General features: G+C 33.3%; 3 protein-coding genes across 7 annotated transcripts; all 3 read left to right on the top strand.

Annotated features, from left to right (window-relative positions):
- The first annotated feature begins 2,633 nt into the window (after positions 1–2,633).
- LOC118054481 (probable WRKY transcription factor 75) lies at positions 2,634–4,542 on the top strand. The gene is made up of 2 exons (XM_035066082.2): positions 2,634–3,025; positions 4,198–4,542. Exons 1-2 carry the CDS (start codon positions 2,727–2,729, stop codon positions 4,367–4,369), a joined length of 471 nt encoding a protein of 156 aa, XP_034921973.1. The 5' UTR covers positions 2,634–2,726; the 3' UTR covers positions 4,370–4,542.
- A 3,217-nt stretch (positions 4,543–7,759) lies between these two features.
- Positions 7,760–14,647, top strand: LOC118054482 (uncharacterized). 3 transcript variants are annotated; one of them, XM_035066083.2, is made up of 14 exons: positions 7,760–8,186; positions 9,393–9,466; positions 10,134–10,220; positions 10,840–10,915; positions 11,821–11,885; positions 12,208–12,309; positions 12,438–12,527; positions 12,605–12,679; positions 12,789–12,821; positions 12,982–13,062; positions 13,151–13,189; positions 13,504–13,566; positions 13,862–13,906; positions 14,000–14,647. In XM_035066083.2, exons 1-14 carry the CDS (start codon positions 8,144–8,146, stop codon positions 14,180–14,182), a joined length of 1,056 nt encoding a protein of 351 aa, XP_034921974.1. In that variant the 5' UTR covers positions 7,760–8,143; the 3' UTR covers positions 14,183–14,647. The 3 variants fall into 3 exon arrangements, with proteins under 3 accessions (XP_034921974.1, XP_034921975.1, XP_034921976.1); XM_035066084.2 differs by lacking the exon at positions 9,393–9,466 and having other exon boundaries at positions 7,765–8,186; XM_035066085.2 differs by lacking the exons at positions 7,760–8,186; positions 9,393–9,466 and adding an exon at positions 9,576–9,594.
- Positions 14,648–15,274: 627 nt separating this feature from the next.
- LOC118054483 (probable DNA primase large subunit) lies at positions 15,275–21,688 on the top strand. Of its 3 annotated transcripts, none has more exons than XM_035066088.2 (19): positions 15,275–15,761; positions 15,872–16,037; positions 16,137–16,218; positions 16,311–16,370; positions 16,503–16,560; positions 17,435–17,457; positions 17,535–17,618; positions 17,706–17,770; positions 18,038–18,086; positions 18,182–18,229; positions 18,321–18,410; positions 18,595–18,654; positions 18,933–18,992; positions 19,289–19,363; positions 19,670–19,755; positions 20,101–20,194; positions 20,283–20,390; positions 20,992–21,042; positions 21,330–21,688. In XM_035066088.2, exons 1-18 carry the CDS (start codon positions 15,620–15,622, stop codon positions 21,040–21,042), a joined length of 1,401 nt encoding a protein of 466 aa, XP_034921979.1. In that variant the 5' UTR covers positions 15,275–15,619; the 3' UTR covers positions 21,330–21,688. The 3 variants fall into 3 exon arrangements, with proteins under 3 accessions (XP_034921979.1, XP_034921978.1, XP_034921977.1); XM_035066087.2 differs by having other exon boundaries at positions 15,276–15,761; positions 21,310–21,688; XM_035066086.2 differs by having other exon boundaries at positions 15,277–15,761; positions 21,167–21,688.
- The last annotated feature ends 2,939 nt before the right edge of the window (positions 21,689–24,627 follow it).

Raw genomic sequence — 24,627 nt, forward strand, 5'->3', positions numbered from 1 at the left:
GTAAAGAGTTTTTTTTTATTTATTTATTTGAGCCAATTTTACCCTCAAATATACATTAACCCAACCTATTTATTTGGATGAGATTTCAAGTAAACTCATCAGAATTAGTTATGTGATTTAGAGTTGATTTGATATTATGATAGTAGTTATTTTTTAAAGTGTTTCTATTTTAAAATAAATTTAAATAATATTTTTTTAAAAAAAATTTAAATTTATTTTTTATATCAACATGTCAAAATGATATGAAAATAACAAAAAATATTAATTTAAAAAAAAACAAAAAAATAAAATTCTTTAAAAAATATTTTTTTTTTTTTAAAAAAAAAAACTCTTACAAATAATAATAAGTTCGTATTTGAATAAATATTAACTTTTTAAACCACATTTTAAGCCGGAGCCCAACATGCTTGGACGCATGATCTACCAAGTAAACTTTTTACAAGTATCAGCTATCGGTTACATGATTTACCAAGTACCACTTACTATTATCACAACTATTAGTTACATGACTTACTACGCACCACCTGCTACTACAATAGATATCGATCACCTAACTTCCCAAACATTATTTATTATCAATTACTGACCTTCTCGACTTTTTATATAAAGTCATCAAATAGCTTTACTATTAAAAATAAATCAGATTAATTAAACACTAACTAATTATTCAATATATTGATTTTATTGCCAAGCATATGAGATTTTGATACTCCTGAAAAAAATGATAAAAGTTAGAAAAATCAAGGTCAACGACATACTATTAGGTAGCCAGCTACTGCCATACATATACCCGTTTTAAAAGAAAACAGATTTAAATTGGGCTCGTAATCATGAAGGATGCTTGCTTGAATATCATAATTCTTAACCGATCTTTCACCATCTTAAAAAGCTAGCAGTACATCTCCAATTTAAAACCTCAAGCTAAACGAATATTATCTTTATCACTTAAAACAATTAACCAAAAATTTATGCTATATTGATTCTACATTTTATTTTATTTAAATGAAACATACTGAGCTACGATCTCTATACCGATCATATTTTAGGCTAAAAGCTAACATTCAAGGGATGGATTAACGGGTCAAGAGTCACCGATTTTGAAAATGGAACTTTGAAAGTACTGTTGTTAGTCCAAGCCTACATAACTATATGCCGATAAAAAAATCAAATAATTAATTTAACCATAGTTCTAGCAACTAGCTCTATATACGTAGCAGCCTATGCAAGAGATCTCGATCGAAGCTTCGTATCTTATATAAGTTCAATAAAACTTCAGATTGTGTTGATATGTATGGAAAGTACAACAACACATGTCAGATATATTATTAATCTATTTACACATTCATCTTTTATATACACCAAAAAAAAAAAATCTAGAAAACGTTGAGATATATGACAAAAGGATCGTATCTTGTGGGCGTGATCTCTACCAACTACTGTTTCCTCGACATCTAATGCTGACATTCTGTCTTTGAATGGAAGTGTGTGTGTGTGTTTGTCTAAGCACATGCTGTGACCAAGAAATTATAGGGCGGCGTCCTCCTCTTCTTCTTCTTCTTCTTCCAGTTGTTTTTTTTTTTTTTATTTTTTTTTCTCGGTGGGAAACTGTGAATTCTCCATGCTATTATTCAGTATTCACACCCATGGAGCTTCTTAATATTTTAAACCATTGAGTACTCCTGAACGAAATCAAAGTTTGGTCAAAATCAACCAACATATTTAATATCGTACGTAAGGTTTGCTTTGATGTTTTTATTTCTCTAACTAATCATAAAATTTTAGACTATCAGATTTTTTATATTGAATAGACAAGATGTATTACTCGTCCACTGATCAATCCATTTCCAAGTAAATAAAAGTGCAATATACCAAAAGTAATTAATAATTTTTATTCAATATTTATTTATTGAATCTTTTTTATATATATACACAACTAGAAGGGTATGTATCTAGCACAATTAATGGCATGACACCATCCTTTGTACTTTTAGAAAGAGACCCTGTTATAGGATTTATCATCAAGGACTATAAATTATTGTAGAATTTTATATAAAGATTTGAGTGTTAGAAAATAATATAAATCATATCTTGAAATTTCACCTAACAATTTAAGTTTTTGAGTTGAGACAGTTCTTACTTCTTAGACATGGTATCAGAACCTTAATGACCAAGCGATTACGAGTTCGAATCTCACAATTTTTATTTATTTGATAAAAATTATGCACAGGGTAATATAGACCTGTGCAAGTTTCAAGTTCAAAGGACTTTCATTTGAGGGGATGTATTAAAAAATAATATAAATCATATCTTGAAACCTAACCTAATAACTTAAATTTTTGGATTGGAATGGTTCTTTCATGTCACTTAATATCAGTTAACACTTTATTCTCGTTTTTTTTTCATAAGACTTCTATTAATCCTCATGGGTTGGGATTTTGAGTTTAAACTTTTAAACTCAATTAAATTTATACGTGCCGTTTACGCCACCTACCACAAGACAGAAGCTAGACCCACGATTAATTAATTAAGCCTGCCGCCGCCTTAGTGATATTTTGAGAGAGCCTTGTTGATATTCTCAGAGTTGTGTTAATTCAACCTTTATTTATAGCTAGCCACACACTCGCACATCCTCTAACCTCTACTCTTTCTCTCTCTCGTGGACGACTACACAGTACCCACCTTTTCTTCCTTTTCATTTCATCTTCAACAGCTACCTCTCTTCTTTCATGTCTTTGAACATGATCAACTCTTATGCTTCTACCGCCTTTGAAGGTGCTAGGGGAAATGGATTGTTGGGCTTGATGCAAGAGATGCAAGCTCCAGCCTTAAATTTTGATGGCATCTCTCAAAACAGAGGCTTTGCTGGGTCTGGAACTGAGGGGAAATTGGGAAAGAATAAGGGAGGAAAGAAGATAAGAAAGCCCAAGTACGCTTTTCAAACAAGGAGCCGAGTTGATATCCTTGATGATGGATATCGATGGAGAAAGTATGGTCAAAAGGCAGTGAAGAACAACAAATTTCCCAGGTAACTATATCTTTTTTACTAACTACTCTACCATACTCTTTAATTTGTTCAACACGACATGTATGATTTGCTTAATTATAATTTTTGTTCTCAACCTGTGAAGAATTCGAGCGGTAGCAGATATAGTTGAATATTAAAGTATATTGAAATGCCTTGAGGTGACAATTTTTACATCTATAAATTATTGAGAAAAAGGTGTAAAAATCTTATTGAGGCCACGGCTGTTGTGATTTGGGGGGCTCCATTCCTTTTTAAAACAAAATAAATGAACAAGAGAGGACACTTGTAGTGTCCTGATTTATGAGACTTTTATCCTGCCAATCTTATAGTAACCATGAAGGCCATTATTTTTGGAGTATACACGAAAGTAGGATACTCATAAACTTTGGGTATTTAGGGGCTTGCGCGAAAACGTAGGTTGAGGGGGCAATGGCCGACAAAATCTTTGAAAGATCATTTTAGTCCCTATTTTCTTGTCTCTTCTCGACTTTCATCCATATTCTTACTCCTTTCACCTTATCTCGTTTAAGAGAACTGAAAACCCAAGAAATGTATAGCTATTTTTTAGTTTTTTTTTCAAGAAAAGTAAACAAAAAATAACGAAAGAGATTCGATCTAGATGTATATGCGTGCACGCAACATTATGGCTGAAGCTTGACTTTTTCTTTCCGTAGTTAATCTTAGGATCACTTCAGTCTACGTGTAAAAAATAATATTTAAAAAATAAAAATTTATTATTTTAATATATTTTCAAATAAAATACATTTTAAAAAATTATTTATTTAGTATTGTCAGCACGTAATATATTCCTCACCTTACTTGCCTCGGTTGAAGGAGCCAAGGACAGGAAAGTGGTTCATATTCTATCTGATTAAAGTATATGATCTGGAATAATGAACAATCTGGATGATGGAAACGTCAAGTATTTTAATTATATTAAGGAAGAAGATATCACTAGGTTAAGCTTCCTTGAGTCACAAGAATTTGATCCCGTTACATTTTGGTGAAAGAAAATACTGGATGCTTCAGAGCTCCAAATATCTGAAGCATCTTGCTCAGCAGCTAAATTAACATACATACATACATATATATATATATAGCTTGATTTACCTTAAACATGAGTGCATATATACACATATATATAAATCTTAATTTGTTTGCTGTGTCTACAGAAGCTACTATCGGTGTACACATCAAGGGTGCAACGTGAAGAAGCAGGTTCAGAGATTAACAAAAGACGAAGGAGTCGTGGTGACAACCTATGAAGGGATGCATTCTCATCAGATCGAAAAGTCTCCAGATAACTTCGAGCATATCTTGAGCCAGATGCAAATCTACTCCTAATCCTTCTAATTAAGTCCCTAGCTAGGCCTCTATATCATCGTTACATAAGGAAATTATGGTATCGAGATATCCTTAGACTCTTACATCAATAAACTATAGACAAATTAAGCCTCAAAACGCCAAAACAGAACGTTCTATTAATTATTTTAATTTTATTTGTTCAATTCATTGTATACTAAGAATACGTGGTTTTACCGAATCCTTTCACGTATATTGCTTGATATACTGCGACTTGGGTCATAATTGCTTAATTCTTCAGATCTCAAAATTATGCTAAATTGGCCCTCTGAATAATCATAATTAATAAATTATGCTCTTGTGATGCAGGTTTGAAGTGTGAAAAGGGTATGCGTGATAGATTCTGAACAAAAAAATAATTTAGTTCAGTATAATTAAATTTAATTTTGGATAATAATAACAGCAATAACATCACCAATCGAATGGTGTAGTTTAATTGGTTGGATCTTTAGATCTTAAATTTAATTTTTAAATATTACTAGTTTGAGTTCTATAAATATTAAGTGAATTTTAAAATTGTTGAGATATGTGTAAGCTAGTTGGAATATTTATATTAATAAAATAATAATAATAGTAATAATGTTTTGGATCCAGCGCCGTGGCAATTCTGGCGCAAGCCAGGCGCGCGTTGTCCTTGGTTCCAGGCCTATCCAAGCGGTCCTGGGCCCTGGCTCATTCGAGCCCGTCCTTCTCTTTCTTTTGTTCAACGTCGTCTCTGATCATTTCAATAATTTTCACTTGCATATCTTATTTGACGTCCTTCTTAAATGAATCCTTCGTCCTCGTTTCATGACAAACAATATGAAAACAATCAAATTTTATTTTTTCCTATTAACAAAAAAACTAAAGAGCCTCGGTGTTTTGCTTTAAAGTAAGACTGATTACACTGTAAATTGAGTATAATGATATTTTTACCCTCCATAATAACAAGCAAAAAAGAACAAATTTAAGGGCAAAATGATATTTTCATGGGTTTTAATCGGTACTTTCGAATTGAAAGTGGGTAGATTGGTCTCTTTAATTTTTTGCTGCACATTTGAATTATTAATTTACCCCTGTAATAATAATAAAAAATGACTTGTTAATAGAGGCTTCATGGTCTTTTTGTTTTTTTTAAACGGTTAAAAAACTAAAATACCTTTAAAAAACACTATGCATGCTATCAGAGGCTCTTTTTTTTTTAATATTTTTATCATGTTTTTTTAACTCTCGGTTTGCATGAGAGGCAAGTATTCTTTTAACAAATAATAAATGTTATAAAAAAAGATGGTTGGTGGGTGTGGAGTCCGATGACAGAACCAGCCATCATGTTTTTAGAAAGGTCCTATGACGGTGCAGCCAACAAGGTGGAGTGTGCAGTTCAATTCGCGATGGTTTGATAGTTTAGTGACGACATATTATTCTTCTTCCCCGTTCTTTTATCTATCATGACCTCGAGATTCACACCTTACCTTCCAAAACTCAATCGTGTTTTTTTTTATTTGTATTTGTTTTAATTTTAATTATTATTATTTCGATTGTTATATGTTTTGATTTTTAAGGTTTTTGAAGTTTTTTTTTTTTTTCAAATTTCTCCCAAAAAATTTTATTTAATTTAATTTTAGTCCTTGTTTTTTTATTGCTAAATTTCTTATCCTTTTACTAATTCATTTTATTTTTCATTTTAATCTCTAATTATTTTTTTTTATCTAGTTTCTATACAAGATTTTGTTCTTATATTGATTGCTATTTGTTTTGTTTAATTTTATTTTTTTTATGATTGAGAATCTTGTTTTATTATTTTTCCATGTTTTTTTTATGGGTTAATCACAATTTTACAACCAAGATCGCTAATTTTGAATGTTAGCTCAATTTAAGTTTATTTTTAAGGTCTTGCTTTACAAATTAATTTTTTTAATTTTTTTTATTATCTAAGGCTTATTTACTGGGTCTTGAGCTTTGTGATGTGTTTTTACTTTTTATTTATAGAGTTATCTCGATCTCGTATTCTAAATAATAAGTTAGTTAAGTTAGCTGAGCTTTGTGATTTTTTTGCATTCTTTTATGTTGGGTCATTTCAGGTTTCGGATTAGTCAAGTTAACTTTGATGAACTTTAGTTTTTTTTCCCATTATTTTTAGTATTTTTTTTTAATCGCTATCTCATTTCATGTACAACGGGCCAATTAAGTTAACCTGGGTTGATCAAGATTTTTTTCTTTAACATTTCTCTTCTTAAAAATGATTTTTTTTTAAGTTTTAGCTATTATCATTAAGTTATCGAGTCTTGAATGTTTTTATTTTTTCTACTTTTTTTATAGGGTTGTTTAAATCTCATATTTATAGTCAAGTGATAATTAAATCATTGCGAGTTGATTTAAATTAACACTGCATGAACATCTTTTTACATGTTGAAAAAAAAATTATCTAGCCTACAACGTAGCATGATTACCTATCTAATTTTCTATGAAATAGTGAATCATCATCTTCGATTTATATTAGAAGCTTTAAAAATATAAAATAAAGTATTAAATTTTCAAAAATCTTCTTCTTCTTTTATTTTTTACTGCAGTTTAAACTTTAAACAGTGATTTTACTTTTTTTTCATAAAAAATTTACAAGGATTAATTCCCTTTCCGTCTTGACTTTTTTAAGGAATTCCACTTAGGATTTATTTTACAAATTTCATAACACCCGTCATGTTGAAATACAGCATAACATTGAGAAAATAAAATAAAATTCAAGATATTAAATACCAATTAATATTTAAAATATAACGAAACACCGTGTAAAAAATATTATATTCCTACAGGATACCTTTTATAAAATAAAATTTCGTATTCAAAATATAAAGAAATAGATTATATGTATACTCACAAATCGTCGCACTCATAAAGTATAAATAATCTAATTATTGAATATCAATATTCATGGGATGATACATCCTGAAAAAAACAGGATGATAAAAAAAGATGGAGCCAAATTCGACAACGTTTTCATTATGTCATTTGTGATTACATATAAAAAATACTCTTCTACTTTTGGAATTATTTATTTATTTATTTCCATCTTATCATGATAATTACTCAAAAAGCACTAGAACATATATGAAAGAATATTTTGCAAGAAAGAACGAGTGAAAAAGAAGAAGAAATAATACAAGGCCATTCCACTACAAAATATCAAGAATACATGGGGACTAATGCGGAACCATAGGAAAACTTGAAGTCCTTTTCTTTCGATAATAAAACTCGAATAAAAAACCCGTGGCCTGGCCAATGCCGTCTACCCAATGAAAGAAAAAACAGAAAAATCGACAAAAATTGAAAGAAACGAAACATAGAAAAGAAGAAGGGTATTTTCGCATATTCGATGGTATAGGGGTAAACTTGTAAAATGAAGAACCGAAATTAGAGGTGGATTAGCCGGCCAACACACCACCAGCAAAACAATAGGGTTGGCTGGTGCGTTGTAGCTGCGTTAATTAACAGCTGATTCGCTTCCCAGTCTCTGATCGCCCTCTCTGATGCATGCAGTCCCAGTCTCGTCTGCCACCAGACCAGAGCAGTCATTAACCTGATCTAGCAAAACCTAGCAACACCGGAAAACACAACTATATATAAAAAATAAAAGTATTTTCTTGTTCTACGATCCTATATTCCTTGCTTGCTTGCTTTTCACTCTCCTTAAAAAAAATCATGATCGCACTCTTTTGATTCAAAATCAAATCTAGAAAAATTCCATCTCTTTTTATTTATTACTGTTATCAGTGGCTGTCCATGGCTCTTCCTATCGGCAAGTTAACTATTCTCGTCGGTGCAGGTCAGTTCAACTTGTTTGATTTTCAGTTCCTAATTTATCTATTGAATTATTAACTAATTTGATTTTTTTTTAAATCTCGGATGTTTGGAACACATTGAGTGAGTTTTAGGGTTTTTGGAGGTAAACCCTAGATTCCATGGTTTACAGAGAGTGTGTGTGTGTGTGTGTGTGTGAATATGTTGTTCTCTAGGTCTACATTTGAGGCGAAGTAAGTGTCCGTGTATATGTTGATAATGTTAGGAGGGGTCCTGTCAGTGCTAGTACTTTGGCACTTGAAAAAAATTTGGGTATTTTTTGGGGCGTGTTTGCTTTCTTTGGCTCTACTGTTAATTGCAACATTGGATTCGTGAGATTCTAAGCTAGCGTGCTTGGCGATGGGATTTTGTTCTGTTGCATTCACGTCATCTGTCATGCTTGATTTGCAGTTTAATTACCCAGCTCATTTTAACGAGAACTGTCTTTTATTTTTATAGTTATTAAAATTGATTCTACTTGTTGATACTGGTCTTTGAATTGAGGTAAGTGTTTGGCTTCATTTGGCGCAAAAAAAAAAACTTGAAATTCACTCTTCTTGCCACTGGGAGTTAATTTAGCTGATGGGATTATTCTAAAATGCTGGGCTAGTTAGCAATTGGGTATTTATCTAGATAATTGTAGTGTCATGAAATGGAATAAGAAGACGTTAAAGAAATTGAAATATGTGTTCGTGGGGCAACAACTTCTAGGCCTTAGAATAAATAACTATCGCATTTAGGCCATGTCTTATTTAGTCGGAGAACTATGACAGCAAATAGGTGGACTGCTGAGGAACACACTCTTAGGGTACTTCAGTGACCGGCAATTAGTTGGATGGGATAGACTGGACATCACTTTTTTTGTTCCAGCTTGTTCCTTACCCCTAAACCTCTCACAAAGGTCCTGATCAAGCTTTCATAGAAAGCCTATCCTTGCACCTTTCACCATTATTTCTACCACCTCATTGGCCTCCATGGCGATAGTCAATAAACCTCATCTCTGTTATGCATGGCTAATGTTGCTGACTATTGTATCTTAATCAGACTGCAATAGGAATGTCCATCTGTGATCCTAGCCTTGATAAGCAAATTTATCTCCTTTGTACCTTCAGATGTTTCTTTTTGACCCAAATCAAAACCATCCTCCGTGGAAATAGTTTTCTTACTGAATTAGTTGTCTTCTGCTCTTTAGGTATTCTTGGCTCAGTTCTTGCTAAAGAGGGGCGGCTGCCTGATGTTTCTAATTTCGTTTCAGGTGCTTTCAAGGTACTTATATGACTTATTGTGAAGTCTTAGAGATGCACAAAGTTCATGTAATGTTTTGGGGTTTATCTTCATTGATAATAATGATAGTAGACCTGATTGCTGTATCTCCACTATTTATATCTCAATAGGTAAACTATGTTCCGTCATATCTGCCCCATTGCCCTTATCTTTGTATTTTCTTTAAGTGGGAAGACTAGACATGCCTTTGCAATGGATAATATTTTTGATTTCCAAGCCAACTGCTTGTCTTAACTGGCCTTTTCAGTGTCTACAGTGGAGCATGTTGGAAATAGTCTTGCATTGTTTCAATTCAGTTTAATCTCATGCCATTTATCAAATAATTATTTTCTTTTGTTTAATTTCTGGGTTTTTATTAATGTAGGACCTCCTTGAATGCAATACTATTTGAAAGCTACTGTGATATTGTCACCTTGATTATTTGAACGCTGCACATCAAATTTGGTTTACCACGTTGCATATAACATCCATTGTCACATATTAACTGATGTTTAATCAACTCTTTGGATGAAATATTTTGTCCTGTACTTTTTTTTACTTATTACCTATGTCTTTTAGAAACAATACTGCAATTCAAAACGTAGTGTTAATTATTATCTATTCTTAGTCTATTTCTTGCTGATTGATAGTGATTTATCTTGCATCGCAGATTGCTTTCAGGCAACTTAAACAGGATGATTCTACTTCATCAGTTAGCAAGTCTAGCAAACCTCCAAACGACTCTTTGATGGCTCAGGTTTGCATGTCATCTTTATGGTTCTTTACAAGTTCTCCTGTGTTGAAATTCAATTTATAACATTTTTCTATGCTTTCATTTTTTTAATCATATTCAGTTGTAACTAATAGTATTGTTGGTAATGATTATGAATGCATTTTAAAGTAACTAAACTAAATCTTGTTTAAAATGTAATTTTCATGCAATGGACTTGTTTTTTTTTTTTTTCTCTCTCTCCTTGTCCATTTGGTAGCAAAAGTAAAAATCTCAAAGTGACAGGATAAGGTGGCGGGCAAGAGTAGCAATGCTCATTTTGCTGTGCTTCCTTTTCTGGAATAGTTTACTTTTACACTTTCTTTCCTGACATTTGTTTGGACAACCGAAGAAACATCACAACTCGTACTCTTTGAATGACTTATTCTGTAGGAATGAAATTTCCTTCAGCATTCTTTAATTTTTTTAATGTGAATATCTGAATGTTAAACAGTTGCTCATTGGAACTAATTTGATTGTTTGAGTTTAATTTCTTCAAATTGTCTTTTGTAATTATACGTGCTCATCATTTCAGGAAAATGAATTATAATTTGCTTTATGTTGGAATCTGTTAGAGATTGTGAATACTGCATTGCATGTTTTGCAGGTAAACAGCCTTCGACAGGAGCTGCAAATGTTGGCATCAAGTAGACCAGTCACAATTGTAACTGCAAATGGGACAGGTTTGGATTCTGACTTCTCTTGCATCTGAAACAGGAGATGAGTTATGTTTCATTCATCTTTTTCTAAACATATATCTATGGAGTAAACTGATTGAGATGGAGATGGAACTTATCCCATCGACACTGCAAAAATATGAAATACGCTAATATAAATGTCTCTCCTGCTCTTTCTTAAATATCAAGCTTGAAGTGTGTTATATTTTTCCAGTTAAATTTTATGTTCTCTTGCAATAATGAAATTTCTGAAAATCCATGATGCATTGCACACCAGAATAAATTTATTGACGATTCTTGTAATCTCCACTTTTCTTTGAGGGAAAGTGGTGTTGTAATGCTGTCAGTCCTAAGTCATAATGTACCTGAAAAATTGATGTGCCTATGGATATCCTTGTTCTACTCAATCTTTTACCTTCCATAATCCGTGGTATGTACGTAACTGAACTGTATCTGATTTCTCATTCCTCAATGGCATGCTTTGATGGTTTCATGTTTTGATCTTCAATTAAAGCTGTCTAATGATGTTGTATACACGTTGTTGTAAGCATGGGTTTTTGTTTAGTTATTTTCTTTCCTTTTAACTTCCAATTTGGGAAATGTTCATAACTGAAATTTATCTGGATACTCAATAGTATGCTGTGTTGGTGCATATTTAACCAACAATCAAATTTGTCTTTGCTGTTAAACATCTGGGTGCACGAGTGCGAGTTTGTATCTCTTTGCAACTTCATCTCTTTATAATCTCACAAGAAATCTTAGACTATCTTCTTAATTTTTGATATCAAGTGCTGTTCTTCCATACAAGCAATAACTTTTTACTTACCGGTCTGTGTAAATTCCTATAATGTATTGTAGCTTTGATTATGCACTTATTCTGGACTGTTCTCTGACACTCTATTAATATGCAGGTTCTAATAAATATGGTGTAGTTGTTGTGGTGGTAGTTGTTGGATACGGCTATGTTTGGTGGAAGGTAATGGTTTTCTTTTTTGCTTGATAATTTGACGTGATGGGGTATAATTTTCTAAAACCAAATGATATACCATAAAGATCTGATTCATTTTTTTGGTATTACAACATTAAAATGGGGTATAAATAATACTAGCAATAATATTGTAGAGGTCCTGAAAATATCTGTCTTCCATTGAGATTTGAAGTGCTGTATTAACCAAATTCAGCAATTGGAAATAATACTTAAGATTATTATCACTATGCTGCTTGTTGATATATCTTGAGCTTCATCTTGTTCTTTGGTTTGACTGGTGCTCTACTTTTATAATGCTGTATGCTTTCAGGGTTGGAAACTTCCTGATATGATGTTTGCAACCAGGCGTAGTTTATCTGATGCTTGCACTTCTATAGCCCAGCAACTAGAGAATGTTTATTCATCAATCCGGGTAAGCTTTTGAACCTTTTGTATCTTTTATCCATCTAATAAAAAAAGGGCTGGAACTTTTCATTGGTTGTTTATGGAATTTAAAATATAGAGCGTTCTTATCCCAATGCAAATTCTTTTGGTCTGTAGAGTACCAGGAGACATTTATCTTCAAAGATTGATGGCGTGGACTCAAATTTGAATGCTGTTGCAGAACTGACAGCCAGCACCCAAGAAAAGGTGGGTCTAACCTAGTTATTAGCTAATATGTTGGTGCAGTAGCTGTACTTACATAAAAAGTATGCCAACACTTGTAGGTTATTGAATTGCGAGAAGATTCAAGCAGGATTGGCAATGATGTTCGATATGTTCGTGATGCTGTCGAAACTCTGGTGATCAGTCTTGATACTCATATTCTTTTTGCCCATCCAATCTTTATAAATTCATTCTAGATGTGAAATCAAAGGCTTATTTGATTCATATTCTTTTTAATTCTTTTAGGAACTAAAAATTAGCAGAATTGAAGGGAAACAGGTAATTATCATATCAACATCATACACAGTACTACCAGTTTATTCTACCTGTGGTTACTGTTATAAATTTTGATTTTATATCAACATCATATGCAGTGCTATCAGAATTTATTTATTTATTGCACCTGTGGTAACTGTTATTGATTTTGATATGTGTTTAGGATTTGACGACCCAAGGAGTAAAGAGGTTGTGTGACTATGCCTCCAGTTTGGAAAACAACTTGCTTGAAGAGAATGCCCAGGCATGTCATCATCTTTTTGTTTCCTTTTGGCCTTTTCAATACTATGTTACTGAACTTTACTGTTTACCATGGTCCACAAATTCTGCAGACTTCAGCATCCAGTTCACGGCTAACATTCTCATCAAAGGTAATATTTTTCTTCTGCATTAGGGCATGTGTCTGATAAAACTTTGTAAATAAAGTAGTTGTTCTTGTTATTGGAGACACCATATCTATATTTCTAAACTAGATATTGTCTACTTTACCGTCTTGGTTAGTGGGGAGATCTGTTTAAGATTGGAATTTAATTACTTTTGCTGGACATGCCCAGGCTGAAGCATTCTGTTATCCCAAACCAGAGGGCACATGCTTAAAATAGCTTTGCTTAAGTGCTTGCATATGTTCCAAATATGGTTTCTGGTGCCTACAGTTTTCACTAGTTTTTGTTTTGTTATTTACCAGGCTGGGGCGTTGCCTGCTCCATCAAGTGAACCATCAACTCCTGCTTCGATTGGATCTCAAGAGGTTTGTTTACTTCTGAAAATTTGTTGCCTGTGGCCAAAATAAATTTCTGCAAGCATCAATGGGAGATTGTTGACAATTTTTCTTATGTTGCGACTTACCCTGTTTTCCAGTCCATGAATAATCTAATATAGCCATCTTACAAGTTTAAAGAATTTCTTTATGACTTTTATTCCATGCTAATAGCTTGCTTGATGTTCCCTTTTCAGTTTTGTTTTTTACAACATAGGAACTCTTCCCAGCACTTTTAAGAATATAATTACCTCAATTTCCTTTCCTTGATTTTTCCCTTTCTCAGGTTCAAAGGCCCCCTCGTAATGCTGCATCACCCTCAAGCCAGCAGGTTTAGCTTGAATTTCAATTTGCAGTTTACATCTTTTTTATTTTTATTTTTATAATTTCTTGACATCTAACTTTTTTAACGAAACATTTCCAGAGAAGTAACGGGATTTCAGGAGTGGCTGAGCTTGCTAGCGGCCTCGGGATTTCTAAAGGTATCCATACAGAAGAAGAAACAAGTAATGGAACGAGCTGGTTTAAACCTGCATTTCTTATGAGAACGCTAAGCGCAACAAACAGTGTAGTGCAACAAACAAGTTCAAGCAGACAGCAATCGTGATGGTTTTTCCATTGAAAATCTTATTTCCATGCGGCAATTAGTTTTACTCTGGGAGGTCCGTGAAGTTTGGTTGTTCTGGTGATATGAGCCTCTCCCTATGAATATAAATACCAGGATGGTGCTGAATTTTGTAGAGATGCTTATTTTGTAAGGTTAACTATCATTTTTTATATGTACAATGTAGGTTAGGAAGATGAATAATTAATTAATCTTAGAGGGGGGAAGGGGTTCAAGGTACTTCTTAATACCTATGAGAGTTCCCGCGTAAAAGGATTGCGTCCAATAATTATAGAAGAACTCTCCTCGCAATGCCTTGAGCTTGACGAGGAGTTCATTTTTTCGATGTATTGATACTTGAAGTGTGTCGTTGGGGCAGACAGTTTTTGGTTCAAGACTGTTAGGCATTCTCATTCCTTGGAACAATCAACATGATATCGAAGACCAATTGAAATAATCTTTCCATAATGGTACATTATCCTGCTTATTTGGTCCTCTTGCTACCATCTTCATGAAATGTGTTGTCAACATCTTTCTTCGTTCATGGACTCCACCCCCATTGGGTTATATTAATTTTTTATTTTATTATATCTTATACTAAATGATAAAATTCAATCCAAAAGAAACTGAAAGATATATAAAAAAAGTGCAAAAATATCTTAACTTGATTTTTTATTTAGTATTTAGTTTATGGATTTTATTTGGTTGATTTTTATTTATTTATTTATTATATTATAAAAAATAAAATTGAATAAAAATCTCACTCTAAATAATGAACTTGAAAAAATAATAATTAAAATAAAATATATAAAAAAATGGCTAAAAAAAAAAAACTCAACTGCACTATAATGAACTTGACCTAAAAAGGAGGTCAGGAATGTTGGCTCGAGTGATGCCCATGCGTCTAGCTTATATATTTTTTCTTTTTTGTCTTATCCTTCCCTTTTTTTTTCAAAAAAAAAAAAAAACATGAAGGTTTAAAATCAAATAACATGACTAAATCACTCAAACTTGCAACCTTGTATGTGTACCCGTGCTTCAATCTCAAGTTATTTTCACATGTTAATCACTGAATTATGACTTTTTTTTTAATTGTTAGAATAATATAATTTTATGTTTGCAATTTTGTAACAAAAAAAGAGTGTAAGAAGAGAGAAGCGGCAAGGAAAATATGCTGACGCCTGGTTGGGTCGAGGGGCCAAGTTCCCTGCGGACCACGAGTTAACACGCCATGATCTACCCTCTGCAACCGAGTTTCATTGGATAATAACTCGTTTCCCGCCAATGTAGCCCTCCTTTGGCGCGCTAACACAGAGAGAGAAAAAAAAGAGAAGAAAATGATGTTAAAAAAAAAGAAAAGAAAAAAGAAAAATCAGATCAGTTACTACTTCTATTTTCCATTACAAACATAGAGTGGATTTCTAGTGAGAGAGAGAAAGAATGGAGATAGTCAAGCCTCAATGGAAGAAACCCCCTCTATCTGCAAACGACGTAGTTTCCACCCTCCCTCTATACCGCTCCGCCCCCTCTCTCGAAGTCAGACTGGAGGATTTCGAGCTCTACGCCATCGATCGCCTCCGCGGTATCTTTTCCTTTTTTTCGTTACCTTAATTATTAACTGACCAATTAATTGCAATTTCCAGGGTTTATTATACTCACAGAAATCAATAAAATTGTCTCTTGATTTTCCAGTTTTAAAAGGTGTATCTGACGGACTATCTCGCGGAAAAAGACCGGAAGAAATGGAGAAATTAGTTAATGATCTGTGGAAAGCACATATGAGGCATCCACTGCCATCTGAAGTTACTAACAAAGATATCATATCTCACTTCGTTTTACGTCTCGTCTATTGTAGAACGTAAGTAAGATTGCTTCATTATATAGTTATTTTATAGCCAACTTTACGTATTCTTTTCAAAATTTGTGATTATTGGTGGTGTGTGTGTCTGCCTGTCAGAGAGGAGCTGAGGAAATGGTTCCTTTCCAATGAGATTGCACTTTTTAGACACAGGTTTCGGCTTCTATCCCCCGAAGCTCAGGTGAGATTCATCCATTCATTAGGTCATTAATTTCTTAGTTTAGTTAGCTCCTAGTGTCGGATGCTGATTGGTTTGTGGTTTTGAATTTGCAGAGGTTGCTTATGGCGGAGTTTGATCTTCCATACAAGCCTGTTACCACTGCAGAATTTGAGGTTATTTTAATTAAATATAATGCCAAGGCGTTTTAGTTTTTTTTAATCACTCTTTGTAATTGCTTGCCAGCTTTTTTTTAAAATACACCAATGTTTGGTTTTAGGGTTATTTTGACCCATTTTACTTGACAGGGTGTAAAGGAAAAACTGCATCTAGTTGCCCGATCAACTGGTCAGCCTAAACCCACTGGTAAGAGCAGATTGGTTGCTTGTTTCATTGTAATCCCCTCCTTTTTTTAATTATCTCTGCAGTAAGCAGTCGCTGACCACTTTAAATGACCGCAAGTCACGCATAAAATGTGTTTTGTTTCAATTGTGGTTCTGTTAGTGCACCCCTGAATCATTGCCTGGTTGGTGAATGGACTATTTCATATATATTAAGTTCTTTGATATTAGTTTTCTTCCTAATGGTCGAGAGTGAAACAGATCACTGATAATGATAGCATTTCATTTATCAACCAAAATGCTATAACAATTCATGCATGAGACCAATTTCCATCTAATTCATTTTCATAATGAATTCAGTGCTCACCTTCATTTTTCTATAATAGCCTTATTACCCCGCACATTCATTCACTACCACCTCTATACAAACTAGACTAAAATCCATTCATAGCCAACAACACACCAATTTCTGAGTTGAGGCATAATTTCAAAGGAATATGCTACTCACACCCAGTTGAATAATGGAAGGCTTTTAGATATTCACATAGCTTGCAGCTTCCTGAATGAGTAGATGTTGCTACTCTTTTGCCCAAATTCAGCAATGTTGAAAGTACACTGGTGAGATAACAAAGAGTGATTTCTGTTATCATCATCTCCTTGCTGTCAAATGCCTATTAATAAGGCAGGCTGTCTATATAATTGGTTTACTTCATTTTATTCTGTTTGGAATTTTAATAAAAATTAACCAACATTTTTGGTGGAGAAAATTATGTTTCATCTTACCTTTTGTTTTACATGTTTAGGGCTTAAGACCATAACCCATCTCTGACAATTTGTTTTCATTTCACATTTACAATTCTAATCCACATACTTTTTTTTACTTTCTTTCCTTTTTGCAGCATCTGATGCGATATTCTACAAGGTTTGTTTGTTTACCTCTGCTTGATTACTTTACTTAATCTACACAAGAACTATAGTCTTAGCTATTTTGAACTGAAGGTACCATTTGAAGAAGTTCCTGAACTTGTGGCTGGTCGTAGAGTCTTCATCTGCAAAGGCTATGCTTATGTTGCTATGAATCAGGTGGAGCGAGTTCTTGTTTCAATCATGGCATTACACCTTGATAATGGATATCAACAATCTGTTAATGTATCTACTTTCATTTTCTAGGTTGTTTCCCTTGTTGTTACCCAGTTCCGCGGTCTTCTATCAAAAGCACTTGTTCTAACAAACAGGTGGTTATTTCTCAATGGTTGATGTTCAAAAGCTCCCTTCTATTTTCTGTTTGAATATCTGCAATGATCTTAGTTATGCAAATAAAAGAACTAAGATTTTGATGTATTGAAAGAAAGGTTTAATTTCCATATTGTGTCCAAGGTCATGTTGATGACCACAACATGACTTTCCATTGCTGCACAATACATGCTATGCACTTGCTTTTATAGAATGGGGTTTGCTTTCTTTAACATTGAAGTCTTATGTTGAATGTTTTTTGTTTGCAGAAAATGGACATCTACCATCAGAGAACAAGAGAAGGATCGCCTAACTCCCGTGGGTATCGAATCATGAACGTCTTAAGTTTAGATCACTATTTTTATTTTATTTTTAAAATGCAGTGCTTCACATGTAATTTTGGTGCCTTTTAGATCGTGGAAACCCTATGCACAAGCTATCTGGGTCCTGACTATTCTCAGGTTCTTTGTTACCTCTTATAAGCTCATTTCTGCTGCCTTTAGATCACATGGCCAAGTTAACCATGAAGAATTTGGTTCACATCATTTGCAGCCCAAAGAATTTGCTGAAGTATCAATTAAAGACATTGACCAAGTAGCTAAGAGTTCATTTCCCCTGTGCATGCGTCACCTGTTTGAAAAAGTGAGAAATTCTGATCATTCAAACAAGTTTTTTTACCAATCCTCTTTCAAGTGGGGATCTTTAATCTTTTTTTTTTTCTCTTTTCCAGCTCAGCTTTTTCTTCCTGCATAAAGTTGCTTGTTTTCAACCAAGTCTTCACAATTTCCTCTCTTTTTCATTTACTTTTCGATGAATGTCTGTGCAGCTCAGAGAAGATCATCATTTAAAGCATGGAGGGAGGATGCAATTGGGTCTGTTTCTCAAGGTTGTATTGTACTTTACACCTGTCTTGTTAAACTTGTGCATATTAGCTGATTTAGGATCATTACTCATTCTTCCAGCTTGTCCTACATTCTATCCCCTCGTTTTGGTTCTGCCCTCATCATGTACCTGCAGAATTTGCTGTAGACAATCTCCCTTGTGGCTTTGTCTTGTTTCTTTTATTTATCTGAGAAAGAGCTGTATAGCAGTCGATAATGTTTTCCTTAGCCTTTTTCGCCACACTTGAAAATTGGTGACGTGTTTCCTTTATCTGCATGTTAGGGTGTCGGACTGAAATTAGATGACGCTCTTGCATTCTGGAAAGCAGAGTTCTCCCAAAAGGTTAGTAGCTCAGTATAATCTGCACTAATATGTGCAAAATTGTAGTGTTAATTCAACTACCAATTTCTTATAGATGTTGCTGTTTGATTATTTCACTTTGTATGTTAGGAAGTTGCATTTTATAATAAATTAGCAAAAGGAGGGCAGATGTCTAGTAATCTCTCTCCATAATTAGCATTTTAGATCAACATACAATTTCAAGGTGCCATATTTTTCATATGATATCTTGGTGCATGGAAATCAAACGCTAATCAATAATGTTGCTCATCTTTATATCTTATGTCCCCCTTTTGTAGGTTGGAGCTGAGAGGTTTGACAAAGAATATGCATACAGCATTCGCCACAATTATGGAAGAGAAGGGAAGAGAACAGTAAGATGTCTAGCCTATCACCATTATTTAGCATTTAGATGTTGTATGCGTCGTCATTGTCATGCTAGACTGGTTAGATTAAGATTATGCATCATATTACAATTAAGAAGAATTATGAAATGAATATGATTTGGAAATTTGGTAGCTTCAGAATTCAATTTCCTGATTGATATAATTCTTGGTGAATTGGTATTTTGTCTCTTTTAGTTCTTTTGGAACTTGGTCTTCATTCCTCTGCTTGCATTTATGTTCATTTGTTAGTGTATCATGACTGTCTAAAAAAATGTAGTTTTTTTGTTTTTGCAGGATTATACTCCTTATTCCTGTCAAAAAATAATCTCATCAACTCCTGGTGTCGGAGATCATCATGGTTGTCCCTATCGACATTTCAGGTCACTTCTCTGACTAATGTGATGTTTATGATGACACAAAACTGGGCAAAAGCAAAATAATTGCTGCACTCGACAAGGGTTTAGTTTCTTTAAAATCCTAGTTACCTCAACGAACCTAATAACTATTTTGCCTGATTTTGTTAATAGTATTTAGAGTATTTCATAAACCAGGAATTCTGACGTTGAATACTCAATGCCTGAAACTTGGTAGTTGATGCTTATAAAAAATTTATGCATTTTCGTTTTGCTGCCTGGTTTGTCATTATGTAATGATGTTCATTTGACCTGACATGATATTTTGACTTTGATTTTGGTATGCTTAAGTTGTGTTAGTGGTTATGACAGTGAGGAAAACTTGAGGGCTGCACTCAGCAGAATGGGTGTGAATAGTGGTGCAATGGAGAATGTAATGGATAAAGTGCGAAACAGACATTATCAGGTTATCAGATTGTCAGATTCTGACTTTCCTCCAGGTTCTCTTATTATCTATTTTTAACTTGGATTTACATGTATAAAATTGTCTGCAGTTGGCTTGCACGTTAACATTTGAATCTATTCATGGTTCGTCATTTGATGCTGGGATTAATCATCCTAACCAATACTTCAGTGACAGCCAAAAGTTTTTCAAATCTAAGGTACATGCTGATATGATTTATGAACTTTTATCCCATTTAAGTCTCAGAATGTGAATTTTGATAAATTTAGAGTTGTTTTGGTGAGGATACGATGTTGAAATTCCACCCCAAAGGAACTGGGATCCAGCCATTAACGGGTCCAAGCAAATATGCTGTCGTTAATATGATGATGCATTGCCCTGGTTGAATTATGGAAAACCGATTTGAATGGTCAGAAACAAACAACAGTAAGAGATTATGTAGTAGTTATTCTAACAACTTGTGTACAAGTACTTGGAATATTTTTTTTTTATCCTGCTTAACCCCACTCGGGTTGGAATGGCTGATTCAATGGAATTTAGTATTTGTTCCATTTGATTTTTAGTATATCGTAGTGGTCTCTGGCACTATCAAACCTAATGTTATGTCCACTACTCTATTCTGTTCTTGCCGTAAAAGGTGGCCTCAAGCGTTGTCACTTGAGGCATGCGTTTCTCAGTTCCTCAAATATTCAAGTCTGGAGGTCCTAGTTCACTAAATTAAAGAAATCCAGATGCCTTCTTCTATAGCTTTTTTGCTATATGAGAGAAGGTGGAAGCTAACTTTAACGTTTATCTTGCAGAACAATCCCTCTGGACAAGGAGAACCTTTGGACGACGGATCACCTATATAGGTTTGTCATTTTCTCTTCATCAGAACAGTTCATTACTTGTACTGTAGCTGTGGTGGTCGTGCCACAAATGCTAATTTATTGATCGAATAGTCATTTTAAACTAAATTTTAATTCTATTATCTAGATTTCATTCAAGCAAACCTAGCCTGATATTCCTCTCTGCTTGGAAAAGGATTCAAACTTTTTCCACTAGTTGATGTAGCTAAAAGCTGTCATGTTTGTCCTATTGTTGCATGGAATGCCCCTCTATCTCCAATTACTCAACAGTTGTGTTCTGGTATGTCAAGGCCTACGCGAAGGCAGAGACAGGGTGGATTTCAATTGAAACAAATTTTACGGTGTCACCTTCATTCTCAAGAACTGACCAATTGGAACACAGAAGTGGTCGGCCCACCAATTTCGTGGTTTAGCTGGAGGAGATCCCACCTGGAACTTGGAAGGGCCATGGTTTGTTGTCGAGTGAAAAATTGTGAAAGATGATGTATTATGTGTTAAGGGGTTTCCTTAACAAACAGAAGTTTAGACGAAAAAATTGAAGAAGTAAGAAGAAATTGAGGGATAGAGTTAAGGGTTTACACTGCTAAAATGTCCAGTCTTATTTGCAATGCTTTTTATACATTTTATTCCAGCCGCTAAGCACCTCTAACTGTTTCTCGCTACCACCCAACTAAAATCATTAACTAACTCTACTACATGTTCATGACTCCTAACTGTAACTAACTTTAACTATCATCACTGCTACTAATTTGCAAGCTTCTGCTATTACTAATACGACTCCAGCTTGTTCCCTTAGTGACTGTTTGGTAGTGCGTTTCAACCTGTGTTTTGTTAAATTTGGAATTTTTTTTTTTTTTTACTAAAATTGAGTTCGGTTTGTACTTTTTAAATCATTTTGATGTGTTGATGTCAAAAATGATTTTTAAAAAATGAAAAAAATCATTGACATGTATTTCGGCACGAAAAGCTATTTGAAAAGCAACCGCTACCACACTACCAAACACGCTGTTAGTCCTGTAGTTTGAGTTTTTGTAACAATACCCCTTCTTTAAGAGAAATTAATCCTTATAAGTTATAACCTTGAGAATTTTATCATGAATTGAGATCTTATTTTTTTTTAATTATTCATTTCCTCAACATGAATAATAAAGCTTCCATCTTACACCTCGCTGGGTCGACCTCGTGCATCATCCTCTGCCCGCTCAAGCTCTCTCCTGTCGCTGCATTCCTCCGTCTAAAAACATGTCTTCTCTCCCTCCCAAGTTTGTAACAATCGGTTCTTTCTTTATTTACAGAATTGTCAGTGCGCAAAACTACCAATCTTTTCAACTTAAGCAATAATTCTTTATCTACAACAGTCTCTCTTGGGATACGTCATTTGATCCAATAGAGTTGAGTTGACAAATCATGGCGAATACAAAGTAGACTTAAAAAAGTGTATTCAGAAGAACAGATTAACTTGGGGGGTTTTTCCCAGGCATCAATGCTTGCAAATTGTATCTTTTATATAGTATTTTTGTACTCTAGCATGCTGAATATTGATGAATCAACATGTTACATAAAATATTTTTTTAAAATAGTAAAGTTTAAGCAACATATACTAGCAAGTGTCATTTACTTTTAATAAGGAGAGAGGAGAGAGAAAAAATAATTTTGAAGATGCATTAAAACTTCAACAATGACCATTGAAAATTTATCAATGAGATAAATCCAATGAAATAAAAAAAAATCACCAATAATAACTGGAATGGATCACATGAGTAGCTCAAAGACAATTGAGTTTTTATATGCTTTCAATTTTTTTTTCCTCACTTTTTTTTTTATTAAATCTTATTTGTTATCGTCATAAAGTTTCGTATAATTCCGAGTTATTATTTTTTATTTTTTTATCTATTCTTTTTTTTATTATTAAATCTTATGTCTTAAATTTTACAACCTGAAACTGTCGGTATTACAATTGCTAACTCGCAATCATCTATGACTTTTTAAAATATGTTAATTTTTTAAATATTTTTTGCACTAAAGGAACTCGTCTTTTATAAGCTAAGAAATAAATTGCCATAACGTTATGTGTTTCCTTATTTCAGCATTGGGCGTTACCTTGGCCTGTGAAAGTCGTACTTTTAACAAAACATGTTTCCGTGTTATGCTTGGGAAACGTTAAAGACGGAAGAAATTAAAAGCAGACAGAAAATATCAGTGGAAGGGAATATTCCTCAACAGAGTTGCCAAAGCACCGCTACTATGCACTGTTATGTAAAAGTATCTTTTAAATACTTTTTTTTTTGTTGGAATCTTCTTTGAAATAGTTTATGGCTGTAATGAAAACATATGAACTTTTCCAGGGCATTTTTTTTATGTATTATTATTATAGGAGGACCCTCACCTTGATACATGTTCATGGATTGTGTGAAGGTTTTTTTTTTAAAATATATTAAAATATTATTATTTTTTTTATTTTTTAAATTTATTTTTTATATCAATATATTAAAACAATTAAAAAACATAAAAAATAAATAATTTAAAACTTAAAAATAATTCAAAAGATTTTAAAAATATATTTGAACTGCAATGTTAAACACTATCACGCCTCTTGTGCTCATGTTGAGTACTGTAATACCATAGGAAATATAAAGTGAAATTTTGGGTCATTTCTACCCTCACACATTTTAATTTGTGGTTACATGCGATCCCTCCGTTTTGTACATCTGAAGAACATGGTTTGGTTTCATGTGTGGGAATTAACTCAAAGTGCGAGGGTTGTTAAGCCCAAAATTAAAAGTACAGGGGCTAGAATAAATAAATATAATTAAGCCCCTCGTAGGATGAGGGTGTGCGTGGTTCTCCGGCTCTCATATTCTTATTATAGACTTCATAATAGAAAATGCAGTAGCAAGTTGTACCTTAGCATATTTCAGGGGGCTGCAAACAAGGCCTTGCTTGCTGTGCTGGAGCAACGCAAAGTTTCCATTTTTCTCCATCACATTATTATTTATTTTGCAGCTTCACTGAGTTGGGATCTCAATATTCCATCACATCTGCAATAAGTTAAGATGAGAGTTCGAACTTAAAAGGTACAATAAAGCAAAGGGCCCACCTTTTTACCTGAATGGCAAGTGCTTCTTTTGGTGTTTTAAAAATATTTTTAAATAAATTTCAAACTTTTTAATTTTAAATTAATTTATTTTGATATACTAATGTTAAACATAATTTTTAAAAAATAAATAAAAATATTATTTTAATATATTTTTAAATAAAAATATTTTAAAAAATAATTACTAGCGTGTTATAATTATAAAACACCCAACACCCTTGAATAAAAAATTAGTCACTGGTCATGAAACTTCAGGGACTGCTGCGGGCCCCACTGGTAAGATGAGATTAGATGTTTCGTATTTATTTTTAAGATTATCACATTAATTAAGATAATATAAAAATATTAATTTAAAATAAAAAAAATTAATTCTGTTTTTAAAAGGCTTCCGCTGCACTCCCAAAGAAATATAAAAGTCGAGCTTTGATTATATACCAAGTTACTAGGTGACCTTTAAATTTTTGAATAAAATGAATAATGCTTTAATGTGCCCA

Source organism: Populus alba, chromosome 3, assembly GCF_005239225.2.
Source record: "Populus alba chromosome 3, ASM523922v2, whole genome shotgun sequence".
NCBI lineage: Eukaryota > Viridiplantae > Streptophyta > Magnoliopsida > Malpighiales > Salicaceae > Populus > Populus alba.